This window comes from Musca domestica, unplaced genomic scaffold, assembly GCF_030504385.1.
Source record: "Musca domestica strain aabys unplaced genomic scaffold, Musca_domestica.polishedcontigs.V.1.1 8, whole genome shotgun sequence".
Lineage (NCBI taxonomy): Eukaryota > Metazoa > Arthropoda > Insecta > Diptera > Muscidae > Musca > Musca domestica.
Window position 1 is genome coordinate 18436786 of NW_026712409.1, and position 23463 is coordinate 18460248.

Genomic DNA, 23463 nt, shown 5'->3' on the forward strand with positions numbered 1-23463 from the left:
CTTCTGGTCTTCTATGAGAAGACCTTCTGGTCTTCTATGAGGAGACCTTCTGGTCTTCTGTGAGAAGATCTTCTGGTCTTCTAGCCTTCTATGAGAAGACCTTCTGGTCTTCTATGAAAAGACCTTCTGGTCTTCTATGAGAAGACCTGCTGGTCTTCTATGAGAAGACCTTCTGGTCTTCTATGAGAAGATCTTCTGGTCTTCTGTGAGAAGATCTTCTGGTCTTCTATGAGAAGACCTTCTGGTCTTCTAGCCTTCTATGAGAAGACCTTCTGGTCTTCTAGCTTTTTATGAGAAGACCTTCTGGCCTAATATGAAAAGACCTTCTGGCCTTCAATGAGAAGACCTTCTGGTGATTTCTTTATATTTGTCTGAAAAACCATAAGTGGCTATCGTTAGAGCACTCCAGCATCTGAAAGAGAATAAATCTCTTGTGTCTCATACCATCGCTCGTTATCGTGATACTGGTGGCCTAGCCCGACGTCAAGGAAGTGGACGGAAGAAAACAGCCACATCAGTAGAAATGTTTCGAAAAGTAAAGAAACGACTTGATCGAAACCCGCGTCGCAGTGGCTCGTGAGCTGAAAACATCGCAATATTCCATTCGGCAAATATTAAAAAATGAGCTCGGGGTAAAGCCATTGAAATTCCAAAAAATGAAAGAACTTACACCGCAACAGAAAGAAAATAGGCTCAAAAGAGCTAAAGAGTTGCTTCGCTTGGCCGAACGAAAGTGGTGATGTGTCGAATTTGGTTTTCTCCGATCAGAAAACATTCGTTGTCCAGCAGTTTGTAAACAAACAAAAGAATGATGATCGTGTTTACTTGCCAAAGAGGTCATCTGAAAATGTGCAACTTCGGCCATGGTGATGGTGTGGGCCGCCATAACAGCCGATGGTCGCTCTCCGCTCGTATTAATCGACCATGGCATCAGAATAAATGCCGAGGGTGTATTAAGGCCTTGGGCACGCAAATATTTTGGCCGCAGACCTTGGACATTCCAACAGGACTCAGCACGCGCCACCCAAGAATGGTTACAAAATGAGGTTCCTCGCTTCATTTCCAACGCACAAGGCCGCCAAAATCTCCGGATACCAATTCATTGGACTATTATGTCTGGAGTATTTTGGAAAGCACTAAAAAATACCAAAGTTTCGATCACCTCAAGCAAGCGCTACGCCGGGAATAGGCCAAAATACCGCAGAGCAACATTCGGGCAGCGTGTGACGGTTTCATTGGCCGTTTGAAGGCCATCATTTGTGCCAAAGACTACCAATTCGAAGAAATCTAAACTTATTCTAAAATTTGTTGCTATTTCCGACATCATTTGCTTTCATTCAATAAAATTAAAAAAAAAAAAAAAACTTTAAAAATTATGGCGTTTGACTTTGTTGCAGTTTTTTTATCTCACCCTGTATTATGTTAAGGCATACATACATACATATGTAGTCGTCAGTCTACCACCATTAGCTTATGCTTGCTTATTTCTCTGATATTAAATAAATATAAAATCCAAATTAGTTTTATTTTATTTTTGTGTTTTTTTCAGAATTTTTATTTTTTGCTTTCATTTTTTTGTTGTTCTTGTTCTTGTTTTTTTCTCATTAAATTAGTAAATATTTAACAGCTTAGATTCTAGAAAAAAAGGTAAAATAAATATGCATGGTATATTGTGTGATATATATACTACATATATATGTATATATTATTTGTATATATATAAATAGTATGTTGTGTATATATATAAGTTTGAAAAAATAAAACTTGTATATATGTATATTTTGGGGGGTCTTCTGAATATATATTCATTCATTTATTTATTCATTCTTGCCAAACCGTTTGGAAGGACGAGGATACTCGGTAAAACTTTGTTTTAAAATTCTTGTTTGTTTTGTTGTGAAAATAAAAATGATAAAAATAGGAAATATTGAAAAGAGAATTGAAAATTAAACGCATCACACATACTCACACAACGACAAGTTATAAATATGTAGATGAAAATAATATACAATTGTTGAAGAGTTGATTTGTTTTTCAATTTTAGATAGATTTGAAAAAGATCTTTGTTAAATAATAACTTTTAGCTAAAGAAAAAAATTGAATTACAATCAGAATTGAGGGTATCGTACATATTCGTCTAGGCCGAATGTTCTACAATATATATCCTTTACAGCAATTGTTGTGGCTAAGGAGTTGATTTTTATGTTTTTGGTGTTGGATTTCGTTTATTACTTTATTACTTTCCAAGGATATACCTACTTTTCCCATAGATTTCTACGTGTAGGCTGTTTGCAATGCTCCAGCGTTAGAGAAAAAAAAGGAATCTTAAAACCATTGCAGATTTTTGTTTTATTTTTTGTGGTTGTTTTTTTTAATTGTTTTTTTTCTTTAAGATTATCATAATTAAATATTTATAACACGTTTTCTATAAATACAATAGAGCAATGAGATTGACTAAATTTATAAATTAGCCAAAAATCACCCTAGTCAACAGTAGGTTTTTTTTGTTTTGTTTTTTGTTCTATTTGAAAATTTCATCTTCTTCATACTTTATTTCCGTCTGCTTTTCAACTAAAACTACCACTCATTTTAAAACTATAATCGCACCGCGTCATTTCCTGCTTTCTCATCTATGAAAATTTCTTTTAGCCATAATTCATGAAGAGTAGTTTTCTTTCATTTACTTACAATCTGTAGATCATTTTAAACTATAATATTTTGTTTTTGTTTGTTTAAATAAATTAATTTCTTCATTCCATTGCTGCTCGCTCTATTCAGTATTCAATCTTCTAGTCATATTGTTTTTCTTCTTTTGCTGTTATTTTGAATATTATTTTGCAAATCTACATGGGAGTGATTGAAGGGAGGAGGAGGGGTTTTTAGGGGATTCGAAAGGTTTGGTATTTAATGAATTTCTCTGTATGACCGTCTGTCTTTGTTTTTCTGTTCGCTTCTTTTACATTTTTCCTTTGCATGGGGAGATATAGTGATGTCTGTTGTTTGGGATGCTTCAGGTAATGCCATGAAAAGGGGGATGATAGTGGATCATATTTTCTTCTAACAATCTATAATATAATGACAATGACGATGATGTAGCTGTTAATGATGATGATGGTCCTTGCTGTATGTACGTCTAGATTAAAGAATTTATTTATTTTCTATGGCAGAAATATGATCTGGCGGCTCACTCCTCAGGAAACGTTTCCACATTTGCATGAACAGCATTTCCAAACCCTGGGCGTACTGTTTGCAATCGAACAGGGGACTTTCGTCGCGTGCCTTCCACACTTTGGCTCGCAACGATTTCAAATATTCGCGATCTGTGCCCAGGCGTATGGAAATTTCTTGATATTCTTGGCGGGTACTGGCAATTAATTCAGGACATCCCAAGGTGGCCAATTGTGAGGCAGCCACTCTGTAAAGAAATAAAAAAAAGAAATATGGCATAAATTTAAATTTGTTTAGAAAAAATTGTAAGCTTTTAAAGCTATAAAACCCCTAAGCAATTAATGGGAGAACTTTACAAAAAAAACCTTTGAAAAGGTTTTCATAAAATCGCTGGAAGGTCTTCTAAGAATGGACAATTTATGGAAGATGAACCAGTAAGGAAAAGTCAAAAGTCGGGTGGGGCCGACTATATGATACCCTATCACAACTATACATACAGGGTAAGATGAAAAAACTGTAACCAACTTCAGACTGCTGTCATTTCTAAGCCTCTCGTCCGACAGCTGTTAAGATTATTCCAGTAACAGATCAATATATTGCTTACAAGCGTACAAAAGCATTTTGGTGAGAATTTTCCAGAAAAAAAGTTATTCGTGATAGAATTTATGCGTGATAGTGTGATTTCTTTATATTTGGTTGGAAAACCACAAGTGGCTTTCGTTAGAGCACTCAGGCATTTAAATGTGAAAAAATCTTTTGTGTCTCGTGCCATCGCTCGCTACCGTGATACTGGTAGCGTACTCCAACGTCAAGGAAGTGGACGGAAGAAAACAGAAAAACAGCAGAAATGGTTCGAAAAGTATAGAAGTGGCCGAAAAATGGCACGTGAGCTAAACATATCGCAATATTCCATTCGGCAAATATTGAAAAATGAGCTCGGGCTAAAGTCATTGAAATTCCAAAAGGTGCAAGAACTTACAGAAAGAAAATAGACTCAAAAGAGCTTAAGAGTTGCTTCGCTTGGCCGAAAGTGGTAAGCTACCGAATTTGCTTTTCTCCAAGAGAAAACATTCGTTGTCCAGCAGGTTGTAAACAAACAAAATGATCGTGTTTACTTGCCAAAGAGGTCAGCTGAAAATGTGCACCTTCGGTTGACCACCAGAACTCAAGCGCCGGACATGGTGATGGTGTGGGCAGCCATAACAGCCGATGGTCGCTCTCCGCACGTATTAATCGACCGTGCCGAATATTATCGCGAAAATATTCTGGAGGGTGTATTAAAGCCTTGGGCACTCAAACATTTTGGCGGCAAACCCACTCAGCACGCGCCACCCAAGAATGGTTACAAAATGAGGTTTCTCGCTTCATTTCCAGCGCACAATGGCCACCAAAATCTCCTGATACCAATCCATTGGACAATTGTGTCTGGAGTATTTTGAAAAGCAAGGTTGGCACTAAAAAATACCCAAGTGTCGATCACCTCAAGCAAGCGCTTCGCCGGGAATGGGCCAAAATACCGGCGAGCAATATTCGAGCAGCGTGTTTGCCATTTGAAGACCATAATTCGTGCGAAAGGTGACCAAACCGGACAAATATAAACTTATTCTAAAATTTGATGCTATTTCCGACATTTTTCCCTTTCATTTAATAAATTAAAAAAAAAAATAAATATTGTGGCTTTTGACTTTGTTGCAGTTGTTTTTCTCACCCCGTATAGGCAACCTAGGGAAGATTTTCTATTTATAGACGACCTAAGAAAGGTTTTTTATCTTTAAAAGACCTACGAAAGGTTGTCTGCCTGTAGTAGTCCTCTTTTTTCTATAGATTTTTTTTTTACAGAAAACCTCGTCTAGATTTCTATTTATAAAAGACCTCTTGAAGAATTCCAGATGACGTATATGTGTAGAAGATCTCTAGAAGACTTCAATCTACATAAAACCTTGTGGAAGATCTTCTGTCGAAGATCTGTAAAAGGGATTCTGTGGAAAGAAATCTTTTGCAATGTCTTTCATTTATAGATATACTCTGGACTATCTCCATCCATAGAAGACATTTCTGCATCAAGAAAGGCCCCTGAAAGCTCCTCTATCTACAGGGGACTTGTAAAAATTCTCCCACCAAGTTTATCTCTTATATTGTATTTCAAAAATTTATCCAATTCGAAAAAGAGAACCAACTCTCAACCACTTACCTTGAGGCCAATGTTTCACCCGGCAATGTTACAACTGGTGTACCAGTCCATAGAACGTCCATAGATGTTGTGTGTCCATTACACAATGGTGTATCCAGGCAGACATCAGCCAATTGACCACGGCGAACATGTTCCTCCTTGCATGCAACATTCGAAAATATAACACGATCGGGGGAGACTCCTGGAAAGCAGAAAAAAAACATTACAATCCAATTCATTTTCAACCAGCACTGCACTTTTCCAGCTTACCCATCTCCTCCACTGTCTTCTTGATATTCTGCTCACCCACGGCGGGGAAACGCAATAGCCACAGCACTGAATTCGGCACTGCCTTCAAGATGTTCATCCATGTCTGTAGGGTCAGAGGATCGATTTTATACAGCTGATTGAAATTACAATAGACAATGGCGTCATCGGGTAAATTGTATTGCCTTCTCGTCGTTATGACAATGCTCTGGGGCACCTCCTCGCCAGTGGCTGCCTTATTGTTGGTTTGGGTCGTTGCCAAGCCATTCTGTAGGACCACACCATTAAGCGACGTCTGTATCTGACCCGATGCAATCATGGACACAATTTGTGTGGTGTTGGGTAATTCTGCCACTTTGTGTGTTATTTCCATGGGTTTGCCAGAATTGATCACTTCACGGATCTCCTTAACGCCAGTGTTCTCCACCAGCGGTGAAAGATCTGTGGCATTGATAACGGCCACATTGTCGGCCACAACGGACTGTTGTTTGTCGGCCACAATCAGACGTTCCTTAAGATGTGGGAACATTTGCTTGTGATCCCCAATGAAGTAGGTGTAAGGCATGTAGGCCAATTTCTCACTGTACTGATGGGCCAATTCCATGGGACTTGTTACCGAATCTGTAATAATATAATCCATAAATGAGGCTCCACTGGTGCCGGGATAACCCAGCCACATGACCTGTATGGGAGCCGGCCGCAGAGCGAAAATTTCATTTCTAGCTCCCTTCGTGTAGCCGTTCATATTGACCAATATATGGATGCCATCATTATAGATGCGATCAGCCGCTTTGCCATTGCATGGAATTGTGGATAGGTCAACAAAGTGTTCGGCCTCTTGTGAGATCTTGTAGCGGAACGTTGTGCCATCATCGGGACTCAGCGAATAGCAGAAGATTTCCACTTGCGCCCGATCATGCAGACCCGGTATCGATTGCATTAGATGGGAGGTGGGATGATTGCCGAAATCAGAGCTCACATAGCCAATGCGTATGCGCTCCCCATTGGGCACCTCCCGCGTAAACTTGTACGGTGGCTTGTGCAGCACCAGGATCTTTTCAATGCACAAATTGGCATGACGAGCTGCAATTGCCTTACGGAAATCATGCGACAGTGGATACAACATCGAATGATGTGGATGCACCGAAGGCAAACGATTCTTTTCCAATTGTTCCGCTACAATGCTAACCAGTTTCTTCATACGGGCCTCATAGTCCGTCCAATCGCATACGATCTGTAAACAGTGAGCCAAATTGCAATAGGCATCGGGAAAATCTGGTTTTAGCTTCAAGGCTGTGCGATACGATTGTATAGCTTCGGGTATATTGCCAGAATCCTTGTGAATACTGGCCAAATTGCTGTGAGCATCAGCAAAGGCTGGATTGATTTGAATGGCCCGTGAATAGCATTGCAATGCCCCGGTCACATCCTGTAACTCCTTCAGTGTGTTACCCATATTGGAGTAGGCATCAGCAAATGTTGGATTAATCCGTATTGCTTCCTTGTAGTGCATTAGAGCCTCTTTCAATTTGCCTTGCTGTTGCAAAACTGAGGCTAAATTCGAATGAGCTGCTGCAAAATCGGGAAATACTTCCAAAGCTTTCAAATACAAACGTGTGGCCTCTTCAATAAATCCTTGTTCGCGTTTAATATTGGCTAAATTGTTAAGCGAGTCAGCATGATTGGGGCATAATCGTAGAGCGGTGTTGTAGCATTCTTCGGCTTCTTTGACCTGAAAGAAAAGAAAGCGGTTAGTGACTGATTCAAAAGACGATACATTTCTTTTCTATTGAAGTCCAATAGAAAGGATTCAACCCAATGGGGTTCTTAAAAAGCGGTTCTATCTAAAAATAAAGCTAGAGGTTGCCTCTAAAATGCTTCTCTATACTTTCCATGAATATGAGACATTCTCTCTCTATGGACAGAAAATCTACAGGTTTCCTATAATTAGAAAAGCCTATGCAGTTCTTCTAAATACTCTCTGCTGGTGGTCGATATGTAGAAGACATTTTAATTATTTTTATAACTTTAAAAACTGTAGACCAGGGAGGTTCTGCAGGGTTTCTATGGGTTTTCTAAGAACTCTTTGCCTCAGAGGCTTTATTATTATGATATAAAATAAATAAATGAATGTAACTTCTTCAGATCTTTATGAGTAAAATACTTTCCAGATGCCTTTTAATGATAGCAGATCTTTCTAAGACACTTTTAGCCCTCTAGAAATCACTCTAAAGAACTCCTAAAGGAGGAATTTTTTTCTACAACGTCTTTTAGAGGTCTTTAAACAGATTTTCTACATTTAAAGGTACTCTATTAAATGACTCCGGTCTACAGAAGACTTTTAAAATAGTCTCTTAAAGGTCTCACATTTATAGAGAAACTTCTATGCTATATTTCTATCTTTAGAATATCTCTGCGGGGTCTTCAATATAGTTTATATGTAATATTGTTTGGTTATCCATACCTGTCCCTTTTCCTTGAGAGCATTTGCTAAATTACAATAAGCATCGGGGAAATTTGGTTGCAATTCAATGGCCCTCCGATAGGTGTCTATGGCCAAATCAATGAGACCTTGTTCATAATAGACACATGCCAAATTTCCATGTACAACAGCGTTGTTTGGTGAAAGATTCAATGCTCGTAGATAGGCGGCCACAGCTCTGCAGAAAAAAAGATTTAAACAAATTAAATTATATGACAAAAAAAAAGTGAAAGATATACTGCATACCTGTCAAAAATTCTGGCTTCTTTCAAAACATTGCCCAAATTAATGTAGGCATCCAGGAAATTTGGATCTAATGTTACGGCCTTTTCAAAATGATGTATGGCTAGCCAAATTTCACCCTGGGCATTGAAGACACAGCCCAAGTTACTCCAGGCGACAGCAAAGCTCGGACATGTTTCAATTGCTTTTAAATAGCAGGCCTAGAAAATGCGAAAGGAAATTAAATTAGCAAATGATTTTTTTAAGAGAATGACAAACTTCTTACCTTGGCCTCCTCGAGCCGACCCAATGCCTTTAAGAGATTGCCCAAGTCACTACGAACACAGTACAAATCCTGGAATAGAAATAATACGGTTTAATATAAAGTGTTCAATGTGAGAGGTGTTTGTTTATGGAGTTTTCTACATGGCTGCAGTGGGGGGAGGGGTAAATTAGATTTTTATTAAATATATACTTTAGATTTCTCTTTCCCAAAAAATATTCAGAAACTTATTCTCATTTTTAAACCCCAGAAGAAATTTGAATTTAAACAAAATTATAATTGAAGGCATGTTGAGCTTCATGGATACTCAAAATTTGGACCTTTTGCGTGGGAGGTACCAGAAGGAGTGAACCGATATATCTCAATTTCACACCAAACTTTGGGTTATTAAAAATATTGTGATGTGTTTAATTTGAAGAGAACTAGATGCTTATTTTGGATTTTATGATAGTTTTAGGTATTCAAAACTTTGACCCTTTATGGGGGAGGAACCAGAAGGAATAGTCCGATCTCTACCATCATTATAACAGATATTGTGTTGATGGATATATTAAGATGTACCAAGTCTGAATGGAATCGGATATTAATTTCGCGGTTTATGAGCATCATGGATACTCAAAATGTTGACCCTTTGTGTGGGAGGTACCAGAAGGAGTGGTCCGATCTCTACCATCTTTATAACAGATCTTGTGTTGATGAGATGTGCCAAGTCTGAATGGAATCGGATATTAATTTCGTGTTTTAAGAGCTTCATGAATATTAAAAAAAATTGACCCTTTGTGGGAGAGGTACCAGAAGGAGTGGACCGATATTTTCCATCTTCACACCATAGTCGGACTCTTGCATCACATTTTATGAGTTATAATTATTCAAAATGTTGACCCTTTGTGGGGGAGGTACTCGATGGAGTGGACCGATATTGTCCATTTTCGCACTTGATGTAGCACTGATGCAAATACTAGGATTCGCAAAGTTGGAGCAACATCGGACTATCGTTTAAATTATTTCTTTGAAAATATTGACATTTTGTGGGGGAGGTACCAGAAGGAGTGGACGGATATTGCCCATCTCCGAACTAGGTCTAAGTTTGACAATAATATTACAATCTACAAAGTTTGGATAGAATCGTATACTCCCTTCGAGAGTTATTTTGCGCACCAGCTAGACAGACAGACAGACAGACATGGCTAGATCGACACCAAACGAAACGATTTTAGTTCAACGATTTTTGTTCAAAGAGACCTAGGGTCTAAAACCGTTATTTCAAATCAAATGATCTATAATCTCTCTAGACATATGGCTAAGGGTATAAAGATTTCCTGACAAAATTAGGAAAGAATTTCATTTAATTCATTTGTAATGTTAAAGTGTTCTGCCAAAATTTATTTGACGTTAAATGCATGGATGCAGTCGTCAAATAGATCATGGTGAATAATTACTCATTTTATAGATCTCAAAATAGAATGTAGCCTTGGCTACATGGAGATTTATATTATATACAAATTGGAAAGTAATTACTTACTGGATTGTACTGTAATGCGGTTATATAGGCTTGCACGGCTGCTTCCATTTCACGTGCTGCCACCAAAGCGGCTGCCAAATTAATATAGCCATCAATAAAGTCGGGCTTTAAGCGTACAGCACGTCGATAATTTTCTAAAGCTTCCTGCAATTGTCCACGTTCTTTGAACACATTTCCCAAGTTACTGGAAGGAGAGAAAAATATTTCAGTAAAGTTTTGCATAAAACCATTTCACCATCGTTTCACCTATAAGCTTCAGCCAATAAAGGATTCTGCTTTATGGCCAGCGTTGAAAATTGTGCTGATTTTTCCAAGCGGCGACATTGAAAATGTATGGAAGATAATAGTAATAGCACACCAGTGTTGGTGCTATCTTGTCGCCATAGTTGCATGCAATGTTTTTCGGCATTTTCATAGTCGACCGCCTGGTATTCGCGATGTGCTAATTCCAAAAGGCCTGCAATGAAAAAAAAAAAAGAAAATATAATTAGTATTTTTGTGAGGGACTTTGAAAGATGAAGGCAAGGTAAAATATATACAATTCTTTGGAGATCAATTCCATCAATTTCAGGATTTAAAAACACTAAATTTCATAAAGAACAATAGAGTTTGGAAAGAAGAGAAGAATTCGCCAAAATTAAGTGTTTTTGTTATGACTACCAAAATTCTAATTCAACTAAGAACAGTTTTTACGGCACCGGAAGATTTAAGAACCCGATTTTATAAGGTTTTGAAAGGAGAGAATATTACTATCAAAACATGGCGAATAACCTTTTTAGATTTAAAGTATTTGGTTAAAACAATTTCTTGATGATTTTTATCCGATTTCAGGATTATCATTGACTATAAATTTCCCTCTTAAAAAATTATTGAAACTGGTCAAGCTTTGGGTCCCACGGTTCGTTTTGAAACTTTACAAGTAGCGCTGGGTGCTTTTGTTCAAGATGTTAAGATATGACTTGCTTCACTATATAATTAACTTTTCCGAGAGGTGGGACTTAGTATTCGTCAACGCAACAAAATCTCCTTTTGAGAATTTGGTTAGCGACGATCGGCACAGTCAGCTGCGAAAAAATCTCCTTTTAAAAAGAAAAGTATGTGGATGTGACCGGCTTGAGGAATGATTCCAATGAGTCTATGTTGGTGGTGAATTATGAACTTCATTAGGAGAAAAAAATAAATCGTTATGGTTAGAACCTCAAGTGCTTCCCAGTCCCGTAGCTCGGGAATTGTTAACATTCAAATATTTTTATGTTTAGCCGGAATAGGGTCATATATTTCTCCTTAGGTGAACGTGAAAATCTGGTTCCAAATAGCCCTCATATAATATCAGCTCCTGATACAAAGGATTCTCGAATTGTGCTAAAACCTTTTGCGGGTCCAGAGATATTCTCTTATGGCTATGTTTAACCGGCTATGCGAAATAAAGCTTCTCTCAATTTAACAGTTGGGGCTGAGATTTAGAATCGGGTTATGCGGGTGAAAAGTCCTATCTCTGGACCCAGTAAAGGTATTAATTGTAGCATTTTGGAAAGGTGAGTGTCAACTATACATTGGCATCAATTTTGTTGACCCCCATAATAGACCCCTTTTCGACGTTTTGGGGGTTTTATATAAAATGGAGGTCGAAAAAAATCGATAATTTGAGTATAACTTCCGAACCGCTTATAAATAACCCAATCATGCGACCATTTGTTGGATAGTTATTTTCATAAGCTTTCCCAAAATCAGAAAAAATGCCTACCTCTGAAAAATCGAAGAGTTTTTACTAAACCAGAGTTAAGCCCACAAATGTTCTCTGTCATTTAGCCTTTGGGGTTCCATAGGTACCCGATCCCATTATTTTATATAGCCTCCATATTAAGATATTTTCCGGATTCATGAATTTTAATTAAGTTTTTAAACAAAGTAAAAGTGATTTGGCCAGTGGTGTGCAATGTGGGTAGGAAATTATTCTAAATGAGAGCTTGGTATTGAATATTTTTGAAGTTTCTGCCATTTGAGTTTCTAAGTCGGTGGACCATTTTTCAATACGAATACCTAGTTTCATTTTTTTGTATGGCTTCCATAAATGCTATGATATTTGCCAATGGATTTTTAAAAAAATAATAATAGATCATTTGGCCTATAGGGGTCCTATGTGGGAAGGAAGCTCTTCAAAATGGGTAAAATGGACCCCATACATCAATAACTCCCAATTTCAGAGATTTTCATTCAGAAGCAGAATCAGTAGTCAGAATCACTTCAGAGCTCAGCCTTATGTGGAAATCAAAAAATCATTTCATTCAAATATATATCGAAAGCTTCCAGATCTAGGAATCATCTAGGAAGAATTTTCTACAGGTTAATTTGTTTTCAAATTCCTCGAAACGTCTTGTCAACAAAATTATGTTACACTGCTTAATAATTCCTTACAAGGAATTACCAATTTAATTTATCTCCAAATTAACCAAGTTATTTGATTCCATTAGCGTCCCACAATCAACTCTAGCTACCCCTTGTCAAATGTCAACACTCACTTCTTCCCCTTCCTCCAAAGACTTCTTGATTAACACCTTCATAACATAACAAACAATTATGACACCACCCAGTCCATTCCACTCTTCAAAATACTTATATCATAATTAATCAAAATGATTCTTATAAGAATTATTATTCCATCATACCTTCGGCAGAATCGTTACATTCATTGGTCAAAAACATAAATTGCGACATGATGTTCGATTGTGATTTGTGTGAACGAAAACAGCGAAAACCAACATCCAATCTACTAAATTCGAGATATACGACGCCGCGTGTGTTACACTGTTCATGTAATTGCTGCACTCCGCCACCGCTGACGTCGTCGTGGTCGTCCGTTCGTAGCAGTTATTTCCTAGAACAATTTTCTTTTTTTTTTTTGTAGGTGAAGGATATTTTTGCGGGCCACTAAATCGAACAAAAAAACACTTTTTCTCCTAGAGTATGGGTGTGAGTGAGTGTTTGTGGTGATATTTTCCACCTACTGACCAAGGTTTCTTGTAAAATTTCAAGGGTGAAATGAAATTCTACAAAAAAAAGAAGAAACGAAAAAAAATCAACAAAACAGCAGCAGCAGCAACAGCAACAGAGAATCTCTTATTGAATCTCTCACTAGAGTAAGAAGGAGGGCAATGTTGTCACACAAATGTACACACATTCACGCATACCCCCTTAAAATAATAACAAAACACAGAGCCGCAGCACATGTATGTACGTAGTATACGCCAGTCAGTCACTCACTCGTTTGTTCGTTCAGACGAACTTAGCAGTAGGCCCCACCATACACCACACATAAGTTATACTACATAGGTAGGACAGGGAAGGTAGGGGCATGGCGATTAGATTGCCTGCTACTGATGTAAGATCTCTTTGCTCCCCCGAACGAACATAGAACAAGATTTGCGCTTAAATAAAAAGGTGGTAGTCGGTTCGGTCACCTACACATAGAATTTAGCAGCTAGTATTACAACACCCTATCAAATTATATTGATAGGGGTAGGGTGGTAAGATTTCGGCGGCTAGTGAGACAGAGTGTCTGTTCTTTTTTCATATTACTCTCTCTGGCTTATACTTGCAAATTAACGAAACTGTATACAAAAAAGCCAGAATAGCAATAAGTTGTTCCTGTATTTTTTCTTCTTCTACGTGTTGTTGTTGCATGGCTTTGCGCTGCGATTAGCACACATTACGTATTAAGTCAAGTAACACAATACTGTCATTTTTGTGTAACACTACGGAAAACAATAATACAAAGAGATGGCAGTGTTGGTGTTTGTCTGTTTTTGCACAAAATGTCAGCACAATTACGGTTTGCACTGTACACCCTACTTTTCCGCTCTATTACTTTATTCTTGTTGCTGTTTTTCGTTCCACCTGTCGGTCTTCTTCGCGCACACACTCACTTGCTGCCCGCCGCTGCTGCTCGTTTGATGCACTCCCTAGTAGTAACTGATCAGCCGACTGACCAATCAACATAAACACAAAAGAAATTAAATGAAACACATGTGAGTGGCCGTTGTTGATACTCTTCGGTCATTATGTTGACGTATGTGTCAGAGATGCTCACAATTACACAATTACATTGGTATTTGGGTATGGTGAAGTAGAGACTCTCTCTAGCCCCTTTGCCGAAACAATGACAGGTAGGGTAACCTATATGAAAGAGATAATACAGTGATTTGTTGTTACGATAACGGACGCTTGTGAGTACGCCGTCTGGGATTATTTTCTCTTTTGGTAACCCATTGTTTTTAATAATCAACTAAAATTTTGTAAAATGTATGCCTATGCCGCACCAGACCAATCATCAACGGCTTTAACACAGATTACGGGCAAAAGGGAAGCGACAACGGCAAGGTGTTATCGGAAAATTTTGTAAATTTTACACACACACACACTGTCACTCATACTCGGGAAGAGGGAAAAAAACAAAAATACAAAGAGAAGCTCCAACAAATACCAAAATAACTACTCTGTTGACGGTGTTGCCAACGCAGTGCGATAACACAAATTATTGTGGGGATTTTTTGTTCCAGTTGTTGATTGTAATTATCAATAAATAATTTTTTACACAACTCAATTAAATTACATTTATATGCAATATTGTGTTCACAGTCAAGGGGTTTAACTGTTAATAAAGTAATTTGCCGGAAATTGTGCAACACAAATGGCTTATCTGTACCAATTGCAACTGAAATAAGCTGTTTTCAAAATGCAATGCCCTTGAGATTAAATGTGAAAGAAAATATAGAATGAATTATAAAAATGTTTATTTTTTCCCTTTCAGCCCCATAAAATGATTTTTCGCATAGAAACTGTGTTCAATCAGTCGTTAAAAGTTAATACGTGTAATAACTAACGTCAAAAACGGTATTAGGCTCAGTCAGCCCGAATATTTTGTACCCTCCTTAGTGAGGAGAACTAAATGTGCAAATTGCATTGCACGTCAAGTAAATCCTTCTAATGTTTACATTAGAGCATTTTGCCGGGATAACCTCCCTATGAGGATTTATTTGACGTACATGCAAGTCGGCTATTTAAATTCTGTGAATCTACCAAATCTAGTAAAGCAGCAGGGGACCCCGACCCCCTCCGAAATCCCTACTTTCCTAAAATTTTTTTTCATTCTATTATGGGTCTCAAAATGCATTACATATATCTGGGTATACATCTATAAGCTATGCCAGATATGGACCTACATATAGGGTTATTTTTTTCCGTTATCCTTTTGGGAATACTGGTGAAAACAACGCACGTTTCGTGTTTTGTTTCACTGTCAAACATCTTCTTAAAAACGAACAACGCTTGCAAATTATTCAATTTTATTATCAAATAGCGTGTTTTGTGTTCTGCGGTGAGGCTTATTTTCGGTCAATAAGAAGCAGAATTATCGATTTTGAAGTGAAGTTTGCTGCGGCTTATGGGTGGAATCTTTTGACCACACTTCTTGCAAGGTCCTGCAAATCGTAACATAACTGCGAATTACACGCTTTTTTATACCCTCAGCCATATGGCTAGACAGGGTATATATCATTTGATACGGCTAAAAGTGCCTGAACGAAATAACAGTTTTAGACCCTAGGTCTCTTTGGACCAAATCTGTTTCAGGACATTTGGAGTTGATCTAGCGATGTCCGTCCGTCTTGCTGGGGGGAACAATAACTCTCGAAGGGAGCATCCGATTTGATCCAAACTTGGTACATCGTAATATTATTATCAAACTTAACTCGAGTTCGGAGATGGGCAATATCGGTCCACTCCTTCAGGGACCTCCCACACAAAATTTCAATATTTTTAAAGAAAATAATTTACTGCATAGAAAGAAAAAGGACAATCCAATTTTGTCCCAACTTTGCGAATTTGCATCAGTGCTAGGTCAGGTGCAAAATTGGACACTATCGATCCACTCCATCAAGTCCCCCCCACAAAGGGTCAACATTTTGAATAACTATAACTCTTATAAAGTGTGATGTAAGTGTCCGATTGTCTTCAAATTACACACATCACGTCTGGTGTGAAAATGGAATATATCGGTCTACTCCTTTTGGTACCTCCCACACAAACGGTCAACATTTTGAATAATCATGAAGCTTTTAAAACACGAAATTAATATCCGATTCCATTCAGACTTGGTACCTCTCAATATTTCCTTAAACACAAGATCTGTTTTAAAGATGGTAGAGATAGGACCATTCCTTCTGGTACCTCCTACACAAAGGGTCGAAGTTTTGAATAACCAAAATGATCATAAAATCCAAATAAGCATCTGGTTCTCTTCAAATTACACACAACACAATATTTTTATTAACCCAAGGTCTGGTGTGAAAATGGAATATATCGGTCCACTCCTTCTGGTACCTCCCCCACAAAGTATCAAATTTTTCAGTACCCATGAAGCTCATAAAACGCAATATTAACATCCGATTTCATTGAGACTTGGTATATCTCAATATTTCCATCAACACAAGATCTGTTGGTAGAAATCGGAAAATTTAATCTGTTACCTCCCCACATAGGGTTGAAGATTTTGAAAAACAAAACGCTTAAAGAAAGCGAAATCATCATCTAACTCTCTTCCAATTTCACAAATACAAATATTTTTGCTAACAGAAGATCTGTTGTGAAAGTTATATATATATCTGCCAACCCCTTCTGGTAGCTCACCCACAAAGGGTCACAATTTCCAATCTTATATCTGTCATTAGTTGCGAAACAAGTCAGTGATTCTTTACAGATCAGTAGTATCAGTATTGTTGTTTTCTGAATTCTATTATCAAATCACATCAAATTTCTTTGGGTTTAGATCTGGCTAAAGGTGAAGAGATTTTAAATCATCACAAAGTTTAGTTTATGATGGGATCATCTTTTATGACAGGGTCTTGATTATAGACTGACTGGAAGCTTCAGAAAGCGGTTGCGGAAGCCATATCAAAGGCCTCATATTACGGTAACTCGTCGTTAAGACAAATTCGGAAATGGCTGTCAATTGATGTTTGAAATCTCCACCGTTAGAAGATACTCGTCCAAAAACTGCACCTTTTGGAGGCAAATTTGTCACATCAATACATTAAATTGGCCATAGGTTATGGCATATCTTCCTTCCTCTAAAAGTGATCATTCCGGTGCCTGAATTCGACACCGATTTCAAGTTGTCTTTTTCAATTACGCTTCAAATATTATTGCATCATATTGTAATTAATAAAGCTTATTAAGGAATGTTATCAATAATATACATATGCATGTTTTTTTTTTGGTGAGCTAAGGTGGGGGGAACACCAGCTACTATATCCTATAAGTCCATTTATATATATATTCATATCATCATTTCTATAGAGGCACAGCCAGCCAGCCAGGCAGCCAACATTCAAAACAACTTATGACAACTCTTTTTTTTTTCGTGTGTTGTGTGCCTGCTTTCTGCTTCTGTACGCAAATACACAAGCACATGCTTTTTGCTCACTCGCACGTTCAATACTGGCGTACATTCGTACACACAAATACACGAAAAAAGAAAACGTACATACATACATAGCTGTATATATATGTGTACATCATATCAGTCAAGCGCGTAATCACTTGCAATACATATAAGAAGCTTGCTACTGGCTGCGACGGCTGCTAACCCTCCTCGTCCTCCTGTTTCTATTCGAATAATTCAATAAAATACTAATGAGAAAGGAGACAGGTAATGTTCGGATACGATTCTACTTTGCTTTGGTGTGCCACCACCAACACCAACATCACAAACTGTTGTCATGTTTTGAAAAAAATTTCTAGAGAACCTCCCTGCTCTTCCTGATATGACCTACAGGGTCCACGAATTAAATTATTTTCTAATGGCTTGGCTTCCTTTAATTAATCGAAATATTAGAAATAATCAATGTAAACACACACACGCACACACTTACCCACAGTTGACAAATTCGGCGGAGTGTCATTGATCTTGCCCACTGTATTGCCTTGATTTTGTAGCAATTGTGTCTGCTGCTGCATCAGTACCGCCGCCGCCGCCGCTGACGACTGTTGTTGCTGTGTTTGTTGGGCTGGCTGCAATTGCTGCGAATTTGGATTTGGCGATTGCTGACTTTGCATTTTTGTTGCCTAAAATGGGGGAACATAAATTGTTGTTGTTGTTATTGTTGATTACTTTTTCTGGCAAATAGAGACACAAAAGGATAACACAAAACATAACAAGACGCACGCACGCACACACATACACACACGAAATTTGTCCGTTCAAAATGCACTTGAATGTGCATGCAAATTGTATTATTGTTGCTTTTGTTTCCTCTCTCTCTCTATTTGGTTTTCCTTGGGAAGAACAATATTGCCAACACTGCATCCATAATATTTTTCTCTATAGGCGATGGAAAAATTCTTTTCTATATTATTGCCAGGTTCCGCAGCTGTAACAGCCGACGAGTGCCAGAGTGAGAGAGGACAGCAGGCTGGCTGGCTTTAGTAGCTACACATCATGACAATTGCGACAGCAGCCAAGCAACGACCAAGTGTCCAATACACAAAAATATATACATATAACAGCAAGCGATAAATAACACCACCAACAATAACTAACTAACTAACTACCCGAGACGAGAGACCGACCACAGAAAGAAAGAATGAACAAAAAAAAATTGATTTGATTTAATTACACAAATCTCCTCCTCAACAGCGAGCCGAACGAAGAAAAGGCGACGTTTTCTCGACGACAACAATAAAAGACTCTGGCTGCTGCTACTGCTTTCCTCGTTGTTGTATCCAATTCGTCAACTTTTTCCTTTCGTTTGTTCTTGTTGTTCTGGTATATAAAATTTACAACAATTGTTTCCACTTCGACTTCCTTTTGTTTACGTATAAATTGACAACATAATTAACAACTCCTCTTGATTTATTTTATTTATTTTTTTATTTTTGTTTCGAGACACGGGCTCTTCTCGCACTTCACACACGCACACAGATTCATAAATAATTCGGATGATGGCAGAGTGTTGCCGTACATTGGAAAATGCTGTATGTGTGTTGCCAACCTCAATAACATTTGGTTATCATTATAACTAATCCGGTTACTTTTGTGTTCTAGAAGATTCCCAATTGGTCATTCTTCTTAGGGGTGCTTTAGGCTGTCTGTTTCGCGGGAAAAGTTTGTTTTTTGAAATAGAAAGGGACAAAAAAATCTTCTAATGTCAGATTTTAGACAATTACTTTTGTGTTTTTATTTTGATACAATAATATTAATAACAATAACGGAAAAGCTATTTATGAAAATTGCGTTGCATAAATAACTTATTTTAAATAGTATTTTAAATGAAGGTTCTTAAATTATAAACTGGTTCTAAAATGGTTTTTAAGAAACTCATATAGATCAAGTCGACTATTATTGTATTGCAAACAAAAATGTTCTTTTGTAATCATGATTGAATTAAGAACGGCATTTCATAGGTCAACTTGGTTCAAATTATAAGGAAAAAGACGACAGGATTGTGCTCTGGCATTCTTTTATATGTCCCAAAATATGCCATGCCAAGACTTCAAGCAGCTTATGTATGCAACAAGCATATAAATTACTGTGAATTATATAAACGGTATCTTCTTTGATGCTTCAAGGCCAGGGAACATCGGTATGTCAACATTTTTAAAAAGTTTGTTTGAAAGCAATTCGATTTTTTTAACTTTTCTTACACAATGCCGTTCGGAATTTGTTATGGTATGTATTTTTCAACAACTTTAACAAATTTAAATAATTTCTCATTAAAATTTTTAAATCCAGCAGGTTTGTCGATGCGGCTACCTGGGAATTAATTTTGTGTTTTTACACAGAAATGACAATGACAACAAAAGCAACGGAAAAGCAAAATTGCTGAAATCAAATCTTGCTGAGATCAAATGAGAACGATATAAATCATGGTAGGAGAATACAGGTAAATACATCAACGCTTGGGAGCATTGATATGTCAAAAAAAATTAAATGTTTTTTTAAATATAAGTAGATTTTTATATGTTTTCTTATACGATGTCATTCGGAGGTTATTGTAATTCGCGCTTTTAAACAATTTTTATAATTCTAAATAATTTTTCATTCATCATTTTCATTTCCTAAACTGGTTTGACAGTTAATTGTCCCAGCAGCTGTGTCGATGCGTCTACCTATATTTTTCTACTATGATACAAATGGAGTCTGAATCTGTCACAGTGGGAACAAATAGGCGTCTTCTTCTTTCTCCATGACAATTCACTGGAAATGCTACCCCTCTTTAAATTTAAGAACATTCGGCGTGTTGCCTCTTCCATTTTCTACACATTCGGCGTGTTGCCTCTTCCCTCATTCGCAACTCTCAACGTATTGGTGTATATTTGTATAAAAGTTGTCAATGCATTGGTGTACAGAGTTCACAGAAATGCAATACGCCGTCGCCGGTTGGTATACATCTGATAAACCGCCGCCGTTGACAACAAGTGTTTAGCTTCGTTGTTTGTGCATGCACGTGTTGACGGAACATTTTCACATAAAACTTTATTTTCTTGAATTACACGTTATTTTATAAACAGTAGCTAAAATAAAATGCCTAGATCCAAAAGAGATAAGAAAAGTAAGTGAATTGCTTTCGTTTATATACCAAGATTGTTACTATTAACAATATATCATTGCAGTTTCCCTCACCAAAACCGATCGAAAAGGTCTCGCTTGGAAACAACAGATTATTGAAGACATCAGAAGATGTGTGGAGAAATACCCCAATATATTTGTGTTTCAAGTTCAAAATATGCGCAACAACTTGCTGAAGGATCTGAGACAAGAATGGAAGCAAAATTCACGTTTCATTTTTGGTAAAAATCGCATTATGCAAATCGGTTTGGGCCGCACCAAAGCTGAAGAAGTTGAAACAGATTTGAGCAAATTGTCCAGACGGCTGACGGGCCAAGTGGGTCTTCTGTTTACGGAGAAAAGCAAGAAAGAAGTTTTGGAATGGGCTGAAAACTATTGGGCTGTTGAATATGCACGCAGTGGTTTTAAGGCAACAGAGACTGTGGTGCTACCAGAGGGTCCCTTGGAAGAGTTTTCACATTCCATGGAACCGCATTTAAGATCGCTTGGACTGCCAACAAAACTACAAAAGGGTGTTGTGACGCTCGTCTCGGACTATACGGTGTGCGAGGAGGGAAAGGTTTTGACACCCGAACAAGCCAGAATACTTAAATTGGTTGCTAAACCCATGGCAAAGTTCCGTCTGACAATGAAGTGTTCCTGGACAAAAGCAGATGGCTTTGAATTGCACGTTCCTGATGATATCAACGATGATGAAGAAGATAAAGCCGACAGCGGTCAAGGCGAAGAAGTTGATGACGACGATGATGGAGAGGCAATGGATCAGGATGAGGATGAAGATTCTGATGAAGATGAGGAAGACGATTAGAGTACATATGTATTTATGTAGTGCTAACAAATACTTTAGTTTAGTTGAAAATATAGCCATAAGATTTATTTTTTCATTAAAATTAAATTTATATAAAACTAATGAGTTGTGAGATTTTATGCTGAGGATGAAACACTACCGCTACCGCCACCACTGCTGCCGCTTTTTTTGGTGGACTTGTATACAATGACATAACGTTGGGCCACTGGCAAAGGTTCGGCATAACCATTGGAATAGGAAGAGTCCTCGAACAACACCTCATAATCTTCTGTGGCAGTTTGGGGCAATCTGTGAATGATGGCCTTATAGAAACATGTCGTTTGGGGATATAAAGCCATGACTAAAAAGAGTATTACATTAGAATTTGATAAATTAGTGAACATCTATTGTTAAACATACCCACTGTATCCTTGGGAAATAGAGCATGACCATCTGTTTCAGGATTGGCCCTCATCAGGGGCAATGGTATAACTTTACGTTTACTCAACACATGTCGATCCTTTTGTTCTTCATCAATATCAATGACATCGTATTTATTCTGACGATGCAAAAAACTAACCACTTCCGCTAATATCCAATTTTCCTCCTCCTCCACTCCTTTGACCAAAGCCGCAACATTGTCGCCCACTTTGGCTATGTAATTACTTTCAGCTGGAATAGCACCACACAATGGGGGCACTTTTTCACCCGGTTTGCTTACAAATAGTGGTAGTGTCTGTGCCGATATTTGCACCATTTTCATAAGGGCACCTCTTCGTATGGCCTCTTTGTTGCCGGCATTACGTGCCTGAATACGTCGTTCGTTGCGTATGCTACGAATTTCATGTATCTTTTCTAGGGCTTTTCGTATGGTATCCTCTTCGACAGCCGCATCTTGTAAACAGGCCTTGTATAGACCTTTCATCTTTTGCATTGGGATATTGCTCTGTTGTGCCCGAGTCAAGCCATTTATATTGGTTTCCGACCGGCGTCGTTCATCGTCAATTTGGTGGATTAACCGTTGGATATCCTTGAGCCGTTCCTGTAAGACAATGTATTACAAAGTCAAGCGGAGAAATTTAAAGGGAAGTAATAAAAACATTACTTGTATTTGCTGTGCCGCATTTTCCGCAGTTAGAGGCATGTCTATTTAACCTCTGGATTCCGTAAAGATAGCTCGAATACTTTTGAATAATTAAATAAATAAACAAAACGAATAAAGGAACACTTCGAAAAGCGTCGAAAATAATATTTACTAGGGATTAATAGATCGAAAAACGAACACAATATTAATCAAAACATGTACAGCTGACTAGAGACATAGGTGCGTTGATGCATCTACCTGTTTTCTTCTACCATGCCAGTACCTCGTTTGCGATAACAGGGGCCATCATGGTTGGGCGAGGTTGATATTTTGGAAAGGAGATTCGTTATGTACAAATTTATTGTATTCGCATCACTTTTCCACTGACCCCCATTTACAACTAAAAAATATAAAAAATGAAAAAATATTAGAAAGAGCCATGGCTCAATAAGAAAAGTTGCTCAATTTCAAAGAACCTAGAAAAATGCAACTCTGTGCAGGAGTCTTATAGTGCCAAATAGACCATGGCAGAAGAATATAGGTAGATGCATCGACACAGTTGACGGGACAATAAACTGTCAAACCAATTTTGGAATTGAAAATTTTGAATGAAAAATTATTCAAATTTGTTAAAAATGTTGAAAAACGCAAATTATAATAACCTTCGATTGACGTTGTATAAGAAAACTTATAAAAATCTACTTATATTTGAAAAAAAAAAAAAACATTCAAAAAATTTTGACGTATTAATGTTCCCAAGCGTTGATGCTTCTACCTGTATTCTTCTGCCATGCAAATAGACTTTGAAATAGGCAATAGTATGGTAGAAGAAAACAGGTAGTAGCATCGGCACA

At 37.6% G+C, this 23463-nt stretch overlaps 3 protein-coding genes across 7 annotated transcripts; 1 reads left to right on the plus strand and 2 right to left on the minus strand.

Moving 5' to 3' along the window:
* Positions 1–2362: 2362 nt before the first annotated feature.
* LOC101896707 (UDP-N-acetylglucosamine--peptide N-acetylglucosaminyltransferase 110 kDa subunit) lies at positions 2363–19102 on the minus strand. 5 transcript variants are annotated; one of them, XM_005183682.4, is made up of 10 exons: positions 18787–19102; positions 18043–18235; positions 10361–10571; positions 10115–10298; positions 8596–8664; positions 8334–8530; positions 8070–8265; positions 5609–7337; positions 5360–5540; positions 2363–3415 (listed from the first exon to the last, which is right to left on the minus strand). In XM_005183682.4, the coding sequence occupies exons 2-10, from the start codon at positions 18224–18226 to the stop codon at positions 3148–3150; spliced, it is 3219 nt and encodes a 1072-aa protein (XP_005183739.1). In that variant the 5' UTR covers positions 18227–18235; positions 18787–19102; the 3' UTR covers positions 2363–3147. The 5 variants fall into 5 exon arrangements, with proteins under 5 accessions (XP_005183739.1, XP_005183738.1, XP_011292595.1 ...); XM_005183681.4 differs by lacking the exon at positions 18787–19102 and adding an exon at positions 18352–18690; XM_011294293.3 differs by lacking the exon at positions 18787–19102 and adding an exon at positions 18356–18689.
* Positions 19103–20565: 1463 nt separating this feature from the next.
* On the plus strand, positions 20566–21648 carry LOC101897292 (mRNA turnover protein 4 homolog). Its single transcript, XM_005183685.4, has 2 exons — positions 20566–20721; positions 20783–21648. The coding sequence occupies exons 1-2, from the start codon at positions 20694–20696 to the stop codon at positions 21544–21546; spliced, it is 792 nt and encodes a 263-aa protein (XP_005183742.1). The 5' UTR covers positions 20566–20693; the 3' UTR covers positions 21547–21648.
* LOC101897107 (SAGA-associated factor 29) lies at positions 21581–22791 on the minus strand. Its single transcript, XM_005183684.4, has 3 exons — positions 22631–22791; positions 21946–22567; positions 21581–21886 (listed from the first exon to the last, which is right to left on the minus strand). The coding sequence occupies exons 1-3, from the start codon at positions 22667–22669 to the stop codon at positions 21663–21665; spliced, it is 885 nt and encodes a 294-aa protein (XP_005183741.1). The 5' UTR covers positions 22670–22791; the 3' UTR covers positions 21581–21662.
* Between the last annotated feature and the right edge of the window lie 672 nt (positions 22792–23463).

What these genes read in the sequence shown, in the direction of transcription:
- LOC101897107 (XM_005183684.4), bottom strand. Translation starts at nt 22,669, where the DNA reads ATGCCTCTAACTGCGGAAAATGCGGCACAGCAAATACAA. An exon ending in ATGCGGCACAGCAAATACAA is followed by an intron (nt 22,568 to 22,630) that starts GTAATGTTTTTA and finishes ATTGTCTTACAG; the next exon opens with GAACGGCTCAAGGATATCCA. An exon ending in ATTTCCCAAGGATACAGTGG is followed by an intron (nt 21,887 to 21,945) that starts GTATGTTTAACA and finishes TACTCTTTTTAG; the next exon opens with TCATGGCTTTATATCCCCAA.
- LOC101897292 (XM_005183685.4), top strand. Translation starts at nt 20,694, where the DNA reads ATGCCTAGATCCAAAAGAGATAAGAAAA. An exon ending in ATCCAAAAGAGATAAGAAAA is followed by an intron (nt 20,722 to 20,782) that starts GTAAGTGAATTG and finishes ATATCATTGCAG; the next exon opens with TTTCCCTCACCAAAACCGAT.
- LOC101896707 (XM_005183681.4), bottom strand. Translation starts at nt 18,393, where the DNA reads ATGCACATTCAAGTGCATTTTGAACGGACAAATTTCGTGTGT. An exon ending in GTCGGCTCGAGGAGGCCAAG is followed by an intron (nt 8,531 to 8,595) that starts GTAAGAAGTTTG and finishes CGCATTTTCTAG; the next exon opens with GCCTGCTATTTAAAAGCAAT. An exon ending in GAAGACAGTGGAGGAGATGG is followed by an intron (nt 5,541 to 5,608) that starts GTAAGCTGGAAA and finishes TCTGCTTTCCAG; the next exon opens with GAGTCTCCCCCGATCGTGTT.